Raw genomic sequence first — 12,673 nt, 5'->3', positions numbered from 1 at the left:
TGACTACTTGCCTTTCCAAGGGTTTTGGTAAGCACTGAAAACTTAGGAGGGGGGCAAAAATAAAATCAAACTCCTATCAAAATTATTGTCATCCAAAAATGCAAAGAAACTTTCCTCACTATGTGAAGCTGGAAGGTATTGTCATGCCATATATGAACAGCCTATTTTATTTCTCCAGTGTAATTCCTCCTCACACTCTATAAAACCTTTAAGAAAATATATAAACTGAAAGGTAATAAAAGCATATATGTATCAGGAATTTTGAGAAACTTACACTTCTTTTCTATTGCGCAGCAACAACCTAGGAGGCATAGAAAAAGAGGCTAGAAAGGAAGACAGGAGCATTTCACCAAGAGATAAATACAAAATTCTTCAAAGAAATTGAGCTAACAAGGGGAAGCTTTAGTTAGTAGTCAGATACAATCCTTGAAGTGAAGGCATCACAGAAAACCTCCATTAAGAAAAGCATACTAGATGAGTAGAAGAGTTACCTCCCATTGACCAGCAGAAAGAAGAGTAAAAAAAAATGTATGTTCACATTTAAAGTTTTGCCCAGGTACCAGGCCACAGCTTTGGCACTGGATATTTCCTAACTTGCTACTGGGTGTCTAATTATTTCCCAGCCAAGTACTGCTAAAAGTAGTATTTTGTTCTCTAGAACAGAATACTAGAAAAGCTACTTCACATTGGTGCTACACACGAAAACTTTGCAAGATTATTTGTGTCTTTCAGATTGTATCTACACCCTGCATCTGAAGATTTGTTGCATCTAAACACAACCACTGATCCAACTAACAGTTGATTTGATTACATTCCCACATACTTTTTTATCAGGTAACAGATGATTGTTTGGCTAAGAATACTAAAGCACATGGATATAGGAAATACTACTCAAAGGAAAAAAAAAAAGACTAGTATGGAAAGTAACAAAGCATCATTCTTGAACTCAAATTAGATAGATTATTCTAACACCCTTCTAGCACAAAATTGTTGCATCTAGTCATTACAGTTCAGTTTTAAAACCTAATGGTATCTCTGTGATTTTGCAATACTCGCTCTTTTAATGCTTTAAGTAAAAAACAAATTCTTACCATTAGGGTCACAAAACCTGAACCTCTCTGATGAAAACCAATACAATAAACCAGAGGTCCTATTGCATGGACTAAACACAAACCCCCAATAATAATGCACTGTGGAAATAAGAGATACAGTAAAAGTCTATACTAGAACAAAGTATTCTTAGCCAGCTGTCAGAATGCTATGGAATTTTTTCTTGACATTATACAATGTGGCATATGGTTTCCATACTTCTTAGCTTGTAATTTATTCATTCTTTCATGAAGTTTTGGATCATTGCCTCAATCCCTTCACTAATGAAACTAGAGCAGTCTTAAAGAAAAATATCCAAGATATAGGGACCAAATTTACTGGTGGTGCAGCTATATTTACCTCAACTATTATTTAACTTAGAAATAAATCATTAGTATGTATACATAAAAATATATACGTCTGTACAGTAGTTTTGATATATTAAAGAAGAGATAGTGTACTTAGATACGTATCAATTAGGTAATGAAATCTTGAAATCAGACACTATAAAGTGTAACAGCCTATAAATGCTAAACTGCAGAAAGCATCAACCAGACTTCTGGCTTCAAATCATAAACAGAGCCTTTCTTGCAACTGCCCTATCATGCATTTACAAGATATGTTTTATTTTAATTATATTCTGTAAAATTAATCAAAACCTGAAGGAAACGTACTTACAAGGCATATTGCTAGAAGTCTTCTGTCCTCAAATACATAGTGATAGCTAGCAGAAGAAATTAGAATGCCCCAATATGGAAGAGAGCATAAAAGACACTAACAACTGATAAACTAGGTCCTTCTCTATGGTTCTTCAGGTCCTTGACTCAGGATTCTGAATAAGTCTTAGCTAATTTGACTTTTCCCTGAATCTATTTCCACTGGAATCTAAAATCCAAGAGGAAACTCTCTGGCTATGCAAAAGCCAGAATAATCCGTAAGTGAATCATTTAGTTCAGATGTGGTTTATACAAAGCTACATGAGAATAAGCAAAATGTTTTTAAAGCTATTTTGATAGCCATTTCTGAACTGAATGGGCCAGGCAGGGCCAATATTTAGGAGGCTAAGGAGTTGCTCTAGGTAAAGCGATTGCTCAGAAATTCCCTTCCTTCTATTCTCCCTCTCCACCTATTGCATTTGTACCACATATGACAGAAGTAAAAGATGGCAGATTCTATTATGGCAAATTACACACCACATAGGAAGCTGCCCATTTCAGTTTCTACTTACACAGTGGAATCTCACTAGTGGGTATAAAAGTGTAATGCACTGCTGTCCAGACACATAAATATTACTTAATACTTATCAAAAATAGAAATAGTGGGTTTTCTGGTTCTTGATGTCTTAACAGAGAAGGGAGTAAGTGCAGATAGGACATGCTTGATGTCTCCAGTCTCCAGCCTCCAGACAGTGTCCAGTCATTAACAGTCCCCTATACTGGAACCCATTATACGCTAGAAAGGCATAAGATAGGCAAAGCCATGATCTATTGATGAACTATCACATCGCTAGTGAACATGCCATAGATGAAGGCTAAACAAAGCTGTCCGTGCTAGGTTACAACAGTTTCTGTGACTAAAACTTCTACTACTCTTTCATAATAGTTGTCATCAATGAAGAAATTTTGCATTGCTCAAACAGCAACAAAAAATAACTGAAGTTTGTGTGATGACAGTGTTCAAACCAGCTAAATTACAAAAAAGTGTTAGCATATATAGTATCTGAGCCTGCTTTTATTTCCTGAATCTGCTACATTTTTTTCTGCCCAATACCATGTGATAGCGTGATGAAAGTAAAACTATTACTGAGTAACCGGAGCTTGCAATAATATATAAAAGAGAGGCCACAAACTCTCTCCGATTACGAGCTTCCATTCTAAACTTAAGCTTTGAAGGATTAAAATGGCTTTTTATGTCAACTGAGATATAAACCAACATGAAAATCTTCGCAAAATTAAGCCAGGTTCACAATGCATTACAATAGCTTACAGGTAACTATTAATGCAGGACAAACTATGGGGATGAACAGGCTGTGAATAACTTTCAATCTAAAAGGAAAACATTGAGTTCAAAGGCAATTGTGTGCTGAACGCCCTACTTGTCTTAGTACCTGAAGTACATTAATTAAGATTAGCAAGTCATTACTAATTATTTGCCTAATAGCTAAATAAGATTCCCTGGTGTCTGTTAAACACAAACACAAAACTCTGTTTTGCACAGTGGAAGAAAGAGGTAACTGTGGTAAATTATTAATTCAAGCTTTCATTTTAGTCTACTTGCAACAAATTTTATAGTGTTTTTAAAACCACAAAGAAGTATTAAGTTGAAATTGGACAATATTTTTAAAAATGTTTCAACGTTAATTCAAAGAACCAAAATAAGCAATTTTACCATTAATAAAAAAAAATTCAAATAGAACTGTTGCCCTAGCCCAGCTCCCAGAGCTGTTAATGACAGGCTTTTAACTGATTTTGATGGAATCAGGACTGGATCCAAGCTCCTTTGATTGCCATTATTCTCCTTAGAATTAAGCACAATAATAAATATTGTCAAATTCAGAGCTTGGGGAAATATAATGTACTCTATAATGTAGAGCTTGCTATGATTCCTTAATATGTTAATAATCTGCTAGTGGCAATTTGAATGATTAATAGTGATTACTGCAGCATTTTTGCACATTAATAGACAGTGACATGTAGACAATAACATATTATAGTTACATACATAATTATACATAGACAGCTTTAGTCACTGTTTTAAAATCACAAATATAAACTTTTATACACAAATGTACAAGAAACACGGAGCAAGATGTTTGATGACAGAGTGTGATATACATGCGTTATTTTATACTTAAATATACTATTAGAAAAAGTTATGCACAGAAAGTTTTTTTTTACAAATATAAATATGTAGATAATACTACATTATAAATAACAGCATATACTTTTAAATTTAAACACAGATCAAATCATAGCCCTTCAAAATAGAACAAACTATTAGGTATTGCTTTCGGCTATGATGATTTCTGGTAATTTTCAAAATATTCCCTATGATGTTTTACAGAGCATGAAACTGTTCCTACTAAAGTAAATGGCTGTTTCCCATTTAATTCAATGACTGCAGGAACAATAAAACTACACAGGCTATATTCCACATGCATTATTATTTCACTGTTACCAAATGAAATAATAAGTTTTAAAAGGCCTGGGGAAACAGAGTGACAGAAAGAACAAGAAAGCAAAAAATACTAGTGAATGCTATCGTACCGATTTCCATGGTCCCCGATGCCATGAAACATCACCAGGGCAAGAATGCACATTACATTGTGCCATATTAGGTGGCTTGTCTAGAATTTCACAGTTTTGATCACCCAACATTTGGCCAGTAGGAAGCTGACAAATCACCAGTCTTGTCTTTATTCCATCTCCACAAGTTTGAGTACACTGAAATAGAGAATTTTATATGCAAGGTCTTTGTTAAGAGATTCATCACATACTATTAAATCAAAAAGATATAGCAATATCAGTACATGTCATTATTTACTAAGTCTATTGCACATTACCTGGACATTCAATTCAAGAATAAGGACTTACAGTCTAATCTCATACAATGAAAAAAAATTTCACCAAAATGTTTACCAAACTACATTTTAATAGTTTATCAAGTGACTTTCTACAAAATGCTTCAGTTACAGACAATCTCTTATCTCAAAGTGAAGTACCCATTTATGAGAATAAATGTGCATATATACTATTTGTCTTTGATAGGAGGAAAAGCTGGAAATTGGTCCTAAACCAATTTTTTCTTGCCAGAAAACAGAAAACTCAGACACTGGGCACACTTTCTCATAGTCTAACTTCTACAGACTAAGTATTACAATACTTAGATTCTAATTTCTAATGAGGTATTAAAAGCAATTTGATCAAAAGTGAACATGTTCTAACAGTTTATAGCTTTTCACTGTATTTCAGTCATCTTTCAGAAGCATGATCATATTGTCATACTTCTGATTTGTAAGTACAACCCAGTAGATACTACTATTTGCAGTTACTCTAGGCAGTATCCATGAAATTTGATGTAATAGCATTTCTTTATAGCATCTTTCACTCTTTTTTAACTTGACCAGCAATTTCACTGCAGGTTTTCTGCATACAATTCATCTATTTGTAACATAAAATAATTCTATCTTTCAAAATTCAAGACACTACTGCAACACTCAATTATAGGTTGTACATCCTGAGCCTCACATAAGGCTTACAACTTTTGGATGTGCATTTACACTATTCATATTTACACTACAGTTGAATTTGATCAAAGTTCACATAATGAGGTTGAAAATCATTCTTTTTAAGTGAGTAACAAAATACAGTTCAGTTCCATTTACAATCAAATAATTATGTTACTATTTCTAAGTTTATGTAGTAAATAATATTTCCCTTTGAAAGTGAAATGATCTTACTTCTCCCCAGTTCCCATAGTTCCATCGTGGGCAGGGTCCAGAATCACAGTGTCTTGACTCTGGAGGTTTTGTTGCCTCATCACAATAACTAGCACTTCTTCCTTCCTCATCTTGACATACTACCACTCGACGGTGAAATCCACCTGCACAAGTACTAGAGCACTACCAAAATATGCAAACATATGTATCACCATTGCTTAATCAGAAAAATATCAAGTATGTTGATTACAACAATTTTAAATTATTATTTTTAATGTTAACTAGCAAAACTGAAAGCTGCAAATAAAAATTTCTACTATATAGAAGTTTTACTTTGAAATCACAGAAAAATTACATTTTTAATTTCTTTTCATAATAATAAAAATATTTTTTAAATACACATGCTTCTCTTTTGACCAAATCTGTAATATAATAGCATTTCTAGAAATGTTAACATATGTGAAAGAACAAATACATATATTGAAAATAAATTCTTACTGCTCCCCAGGGTCCAGTTCTCCATTGATATCCTCCCACCGAGGGACGGTTCCACTGGTTTATGTCGCCTTGTGGGTGGTGCACCGGCAGGTAACCTATTTCTGGAAAACGGCTTGGATGGTCATGTGTTTTTGGAATATGATGATAAACTGGTGGGCATGATGGCATGTTACATTCTTGTTCTTTGGAAGGTCGGCTTTCAGGATCACAGTAATTCTCGTCGATTTGTTGATGATAGTTGACACAGATAACTTGTCTTGTTACTATCCCACTATCACACGTAACTGTGCACTGACCAAAAATAAACCCAAAGTTTATGACAGAACATTGATAATTAATAACAAAAGAAGTTTATATTTACTTCTGACAATAAGAAACATGTATTTTGTTTTTTTCAAGGGATGCAATTTCAATCACACTTGCACAGAATATGAAGCCCCAATTTCTAACCAGAACCTTTGGCCAATAACCTAAATAGACACATTAAAAAAATAATTACTATTAATACTTACAGGGGACCAATTTCCAACTTGCCACTCTCCACATGGGCTAAAGCAGCTTGAAATTTCAGCTGGTCGTGGTAAATGAGCACAGAGAGATTCATCTGCTATTCCTCCATGAGCATCTCTACAACTCACATAGCGAGCACGATCACCCTTCCCACAGGATGCAGAGCACTGTTAGAGAATAATCCAAGCTCATCGCACTTTAGGAGACCAAAACAAGATCATGCAAGCATCTAAACTACTAACATAGCATCAGCTTGACTTTAGAATTAAACACCAAGAACCAGATTTCCATCTCACACTGATGGAGCCATGCATTCAGGAAGGAAACTGAAATATCTTTTGAGGTCCCTTCCAACCCTTGGGATTCTGTAATATTGGTGGATGGTTTAAGGTTTTACATCATCAAGTAAAACTAACTTTCATCACTATCAAAATCAAAAACTCCTCTATTAAACAGTTTGTGTAGAAACCATTTTTCATAATCTTTGTTTTAAAAATTAGGCAAAACTAGACCTATAAAGACCCAAACTGTTTAATATTGCTATTCACAGAAAAGATGTAGATCTTATTTTAGAATACTCAGATACTGATCAATTCTTTAAAAAAACACTTCCTTGCACACTCTCAATCATATGAAAGCTATTTTGCTCAAAACCCCAGCTCCTAGAACCCTGGTTTCTTCCCCTCCTTATTTTCCCTGGCTACATTTGAAGCATACAGAATTTGCTGGGAGAACCTTGCTCCTCCTTAAGAAACAGGTTCTTCACAGAATATCAGAATTCCTTTAAAATTTATCACTAACAGATTTCAGTCTGAAAAATAAATCAATGAGAACTTTGTGGAAAAATGGGAAAAGGAATGGAGGACTGCTCTGTAAGGTGTGAATGCTACTACATTACATACTGGGGTCCACGATCCATATCTCCATTGAGTCGCCTTGCCCACATGAACTAGAGGAGATGATGTAGTCCATAATTCTGTATTTTCTGGGCAAGAGGGCAATTCACACTCCTGTAAGGGTGAGAAAAAAAACCTTTTAAGGTAAACATTTTGGAAGACCCAAATGCAAAGCAAATGGCCCCTGTAAAGAGAGAGCCTACCATTATAATGAGCCAGCATTAATTAACAAGTAAATACCATTTTCTAATTTATCCCTGGTGTTATTCAAAGGCTTTTTATGAAATTGTTTTGTTTCAAATCAAGATGCAAAGAAAATGTATTTGATATTAAAACTGTATTATTAATAACTAATAATATTTGTGCTTTGAGAAAGAACTGTGCTGGGCAGCTTGCTGGAGACAACAGGCATAGACATTACTGTCTCCTGTTTCACAGCCACATGCTGTACAGAAGAACTGACTGAAGACAGTGTCTGTTCTGTCCCATTCTTTATACCTACAGCTACTAATAACACAAAATTGCCCAGTTTCAGTCAACAACCAGACAGGTACTGCAATTCAAAATACAAAGCATACTCAAACCCGGTGTTTTCATGTGCAAGTGGAAATAAATTTATAGCAATTACTTGGCTTTTATATTTTTAAATCCTTTTCTTACCTATTCCCCTTGAGAGAAGAAGAAGAGTATGCCCTCAAGGAGGTACACGGTTACCAGCATAGCCAGATATAAATGAAAACCATATTAACACCATACTGAATCATAATTCATGACTACAAATTTTGGAATTAGTAGTATTCCAACATCTGAAGCTCTTTTCAAGTAACCATGTCATTCTTTTAAAAACTATATACAAGCAAAATTTTAGAGAATACCAAGCCAGTCAGGTGCTCTTATTAAGCACCGTGGCAGGCAGACTCCTTATAATATTCTACATGTTGAAGCTTCCCCCTGCCAAATAATCAAAAGCCTTTGGACCTTTTCAATCATATACCAAATTTTCAAATCTCCAATCTCCAAATTACTCTTTTACTTAATTCACTAGGCCAAATTTGAAATTCAGGACAAAATAACAGACAGATTCAGTATTTTTTTCCTCATTTTAGAACTCATTTTCTGCAAGTTCCCTCAGTCACTAGACAATACTTACATTTAGATGTTTTTAACTAAAAAGTACAATCAACAGAAAAGCATTTTTCAACTTACTTGGTTATCTCTAGGACGAGTAGCAGCATTACATTCCCTGTCATCATCCAAAATAACTCCGTAAGTCCCAGTAACACATTTGACTGCACGCATCTGGTATCCACGGCCACATGTCACAGCACACTGTTAAAGTCAGTAATTTCACACACTTGAAATATATGAACTATTTATAACAAAAAATTTTTCTTAAATTATTTTTTTTATTTTAAAACTCTTTCTAGAATGAACAGGGATGATTACTGGGATGGTGTTAACTTTCTTCATTGCAGACTATATGTTGCTTAAACCATGTCCATAACACAACAATATTCTGGCTATTGCTCAATCAAAAGATTACTTAAAAGCAATGGGACATTATATTAGGTATCAGCGTGATTATCTCTAATGTGACAAAATAATACATGAGAAAATCTAAGCGGTTTGCTATCTACATTTTCATTATTCTAGAGATGCAATATAAACACATGTAAAAGTATCTCTGATATTAAGGCTCAGCATCAATGACTTAGGCATTTAAATAACATGGGTATTCCTAAATTACAGCTTAGATAGCCAATAGGAGCAAAGAAATATGTGAATACAACTGAAGTAATGGCTTAAGATACAATTAAAGTGTTTAAAAGATATTGTTTTGTGATCAGTCAGCCTGAACTAGAAAACAAGATGCCAGGAATCCTTCTGTACTCACTGATCCCCAAGGCCCTACTTGCCAAGATGCACATTCATGAAGTTCACATGGTGTTATTGATTCTGGTCTATCATTTGGATTACAGAAATCATCTCTCAGTTGTTCATCATTAAGTTGGCACCATACTTGACGACGCTTCATTCCTTTGCCACACGTCACAGGACACTGTAAAATTATTACAACTATCAGTTTGTAAATGCATCAGCATTGGCTTCACTTCCTTTTAGTAATCTGTTGGATTTTAAAGACCACATAAATAACAAAAACGTTCTATGCATGTAAGTAGTCAAACAAAACTAGTTATTTTATGACCTCTCAATTTCCTGTAAACATCAACCCAAATGCTAATACAAAGGAATCACTATTAAGTGTCTAAAGTTTAAAAATATGAGTGCACACATTACAGTTTTCACAAGGAAAAAAGTTTAAACTATCCATGATTTTTTTGTACCCATATAATCTATAATAAAACAGAATTCTGTTCTCCAGTTGGTTAGATGGTTTTCATTGCTTTATAAAAAATGAAGGCAGGCGTATTACTGTAGAGAGATTTACACTAAGTAGCTTCACTTTGTGATCTTAACGCAACAAAATTTCAGAGTAAAATAAACTCTTGAGTGGTTTTCAGAAGTTCTCATTCATTTGTACAACTGGGATGTGTATCAGCCAAATCCCAGGCCTTCAGAATTTTTATTATCATGTGCCCCAAAACAGCCAAAACAAAAAACCCCAACACTTAAAGCTGATTCTTTTAATATCAATGAGAAGGATGAAAAGTGTCTTCAGTTTTACTTTATTACCTCACTCCACCCACTAACAGACCAGCTCGGACATAAGAATTCATTGCAGCTCTGTGTTACAAGTCTTGAAAGTCCCTGGCATTCTCTGTCAGGAAGATGACGACCCAAATTGTTCATACAAAAAGCTTCTCTGGTTCTGACACCTCTCTCACAGCTCCTAGAACACTGTTATGTATAGACAATATTATGAAACAGGAAACACAACACAATAAAACCAGGTCACAATACATAAACAGTCTTAAAGGTGAAGACACTATTAATTGTGTTTGACAAATGTGTCTTACATTTAATCCACAGACTGTTCATTCACATGAGACAAATTTGGCACTCTGTTTAGTAGTTCCAAGGTAAAACTCTTTAGTGAAGGCTAAAGTACTTATTCCTTTTCTCTAAAATACCCTCAGAACTTAATTATTAAGACTGTAAATAAAATATAACACCTTTAACCATCAGATCTTCTCTGCTGACTTCCAAAACCAAGCTGCAAACAATTTAGCTACAGTTTCTTACAAAAATATATCAAAGGTGCTTAAATACAAAGATTGGTATTAGCTTAGCAACTCCTACAATGCTGCACTTGTCAAAAACTATTTTAGTTACTTAAACTAAAATGTTATAGAAATAAAAATTTTATTTGAGGTAACCAGAACTATAATGGTACAATTATAAGGTTCTGAATTTGTACCTCTGACCATTCTGTGTAGTGCCAACTTGTTAACATACAGTCACCGTGGCAGTGCTCTCTAGTAGGCGGTTTCTGCTGATCAGCGCAGTACTTTTCGTCAACTGGAGCACTGAGTCCTTTTGAAATGGAGTACTTCATGCAGTGGATCTCTATAGACCGATACCCTGGGCCACACTTTGATGTGCAGTCACTTTTGCCAACACTGCGCCACCTATAAGAACAAACTGTTATAGAAAGCTAACTGTGTTTTAAAAAATAAGACCACAGTGAATAAAGCATTTGGAGCATGTACTAGGAATTGTCATGTAAATACAGATATACATTTTAGGGAACAGACAAAACTCTAAAATCTATCTCATGACTGGAATTTTCAAATCGATATGAAATAATTAGACTCATAGGCTTAAAAAACACATTTTTAAATTCAAAAGAACTTTTGTCTTAATCTCCTAGGTGACTTTGAAAAACATAACCTATAATTCTAACTGTCCATCTTTCGAACACTTCAGCGTGGGCTTTCTTGGGGTGCAAAAACACAAACCTGTTTCAAATTAGATCCAGTTATGGCTACAGTTCTGGTGAAAAATGTATACTGCCCCAGAAATACAAGGTTTTGAGTCAGGATATATAAGAGATTCATAATCGTAACAAAAGACTTTTTACTTTACCAACAAAAATTAGAAAAGCACACTAATTCTACATAGATTCAGAAGTGGAATCATAATGCATAAACCCATTATGTGAACAGATTCGAGGAAAGGAAAAAAAAACAAGAGAGATGAAGGAGGTAGAGAGGAGGGCCAGGGCACAAAGCAGTATGTATTACTTTGTTTCAATCTCGTATCAACAGAAACATGTTAAGACCATAACAAATCCATCAGTCAGGAACCTCTTTTTACCTTAATTCACACTCCGTGTTACACTCCTCAAAAACATCTGGTACAGTGGGTATAAGTTCACATCTTTGATCAGACACTACTACATGATCACTTTTACGTATGCATGTCATTCTTCTTCTTCGAATACCTTGAAAAGGAATCAAAGAAAGCAAATAATGGGCTAAAATAACAGTGTTTTTTTTACACTAATAGATTTCGTCCATCCTTTAAGAACTACCTCTTTATACAACCTAATAATTGTATAGAGGAGATTCTGTACAAACATGTTGCTGACTACATTCCAGGTGGGAACAACCTTGTCCCGGTAAGCCCTGCCATTTCCCAGGTGTAGTACAATGGTTTCACAAGGATATCAAATTCCAGAAAACTGCAATGAGCAACAGTCCGTTTATTTGACAGGCTAACTACTCAAAAATGCATCACATCTGTCCTTTTCTAATTGTCAAATTTGCAAACCACCATGGTAACTTAGAGGTTATAATCCTTTTCTTTAAGGAATCAGAAAACTGGATCTCAGCGTACCTAAAAGATCTGGAGTGCTGGGAGAAGTACTACAGCTCACACATGCTGAGCTTCTCTAGCACATGTCTACAGCCTGACTCAAAACCAGAAGAAACTCACCATCACAAATCTACAGGCCAATAGGAGTATCTATCAAAAATCTGTGTAAATACACTTCATATATATATTTTTCATATACACTTCATATATATATTTGTCTCCTAAGAAGGAGAAAACTGACTGCTGCTGCTCAAAACCAGGACAATATTTCATACATATTATGGTTTTATTTTGACACTGGAATGACCTGTAGAATAACAGATATATTTTAAAATGTATCTTTAAATAGCTTTACCCCATGCAGCAGATAACCAAAGAAGGAAAATAAATACATATGAAAGATACTAGACAAATCAGTGGTCATCTGGAAACAGGATAACAGAAGTCTAATACATATTAGTAG

At 34.6% G+C, this 12,673-nt stretch overlaps 1 protein-coding gene across 1 annotated transcript in view; it reads right to left on the bottom strand.

Annotated features, from left to right (window-relative positions):
* Window positions 1-12,673, bottom strand: part of ADAMTS20 (ADAM metallopeptidase with thrombospondin type 1 motif 20) — a 91,324-nt gene that overhangs the window by 26,553 nt on the left and 52,098 nt on the right. Inside the window, exons 19-28 of the mRNA XM_065691669.1 lie at window positions 11,710-11,836; window positions 10,811-11,021; window positions 10,126-10,290; window positions 9,326-9,490; window positions 8,638-8,760; window positions 7,438-7,545; window positions 6,538-6,702; window positions 6,026-6,316; window positions 5,549-5,710; window positions 4,356-4,532 (exon numbers count right to left, since the gene is read on the bottom strand). Of these exons, the coding sequence (XP_065547741.1) occupies window positions 4,356-4,532; window positions 5,549-5,710; window positions 6,026-6,316; window positions 6,538-6,702; window positions 7,438-7,545; window positions 8,638-8,760; window positions 9,326-9,490; window positions 10,126-10,290; window positions 10,811-11,021; window positions 11,710-11,836 (1,694 nt within the window). The remainder of the gene's footprint in view (window positions 1-4,355; window positions 4,533-5,548; window positions 5,711-6,025; window positions 6,317-6,537; window positions 6,703-7,437; window positions 7,546-8,637; window positions 8,761-9,325; window positions 9,491-10,125; window positions 10,291-10,810; window positions 11,022-11,709; window positions 11,837-12,673) is intronic.

The sequence above is a fragment of the Lathamus discolor genome, chromosome 1 (assembly GCF_037157495.1).
Source record: "Lathamus discolor isolate bLatDis1 chromosome 1, bLatDis1.hap1, whole genome shotgun sequence".
In the NCBI taxonomy this organism is placed as follows: Eukaryota; Metazoa; Chordata; class Aves; order Psittaciformes; family Psittacidae; genus Lathamus; species Lathamus discolor.
The sequence above is the reverse complement of the archived record's forward strand: the minus strand, read 5'-3'. Positions and strand labels throughout refer to the sequence as shown.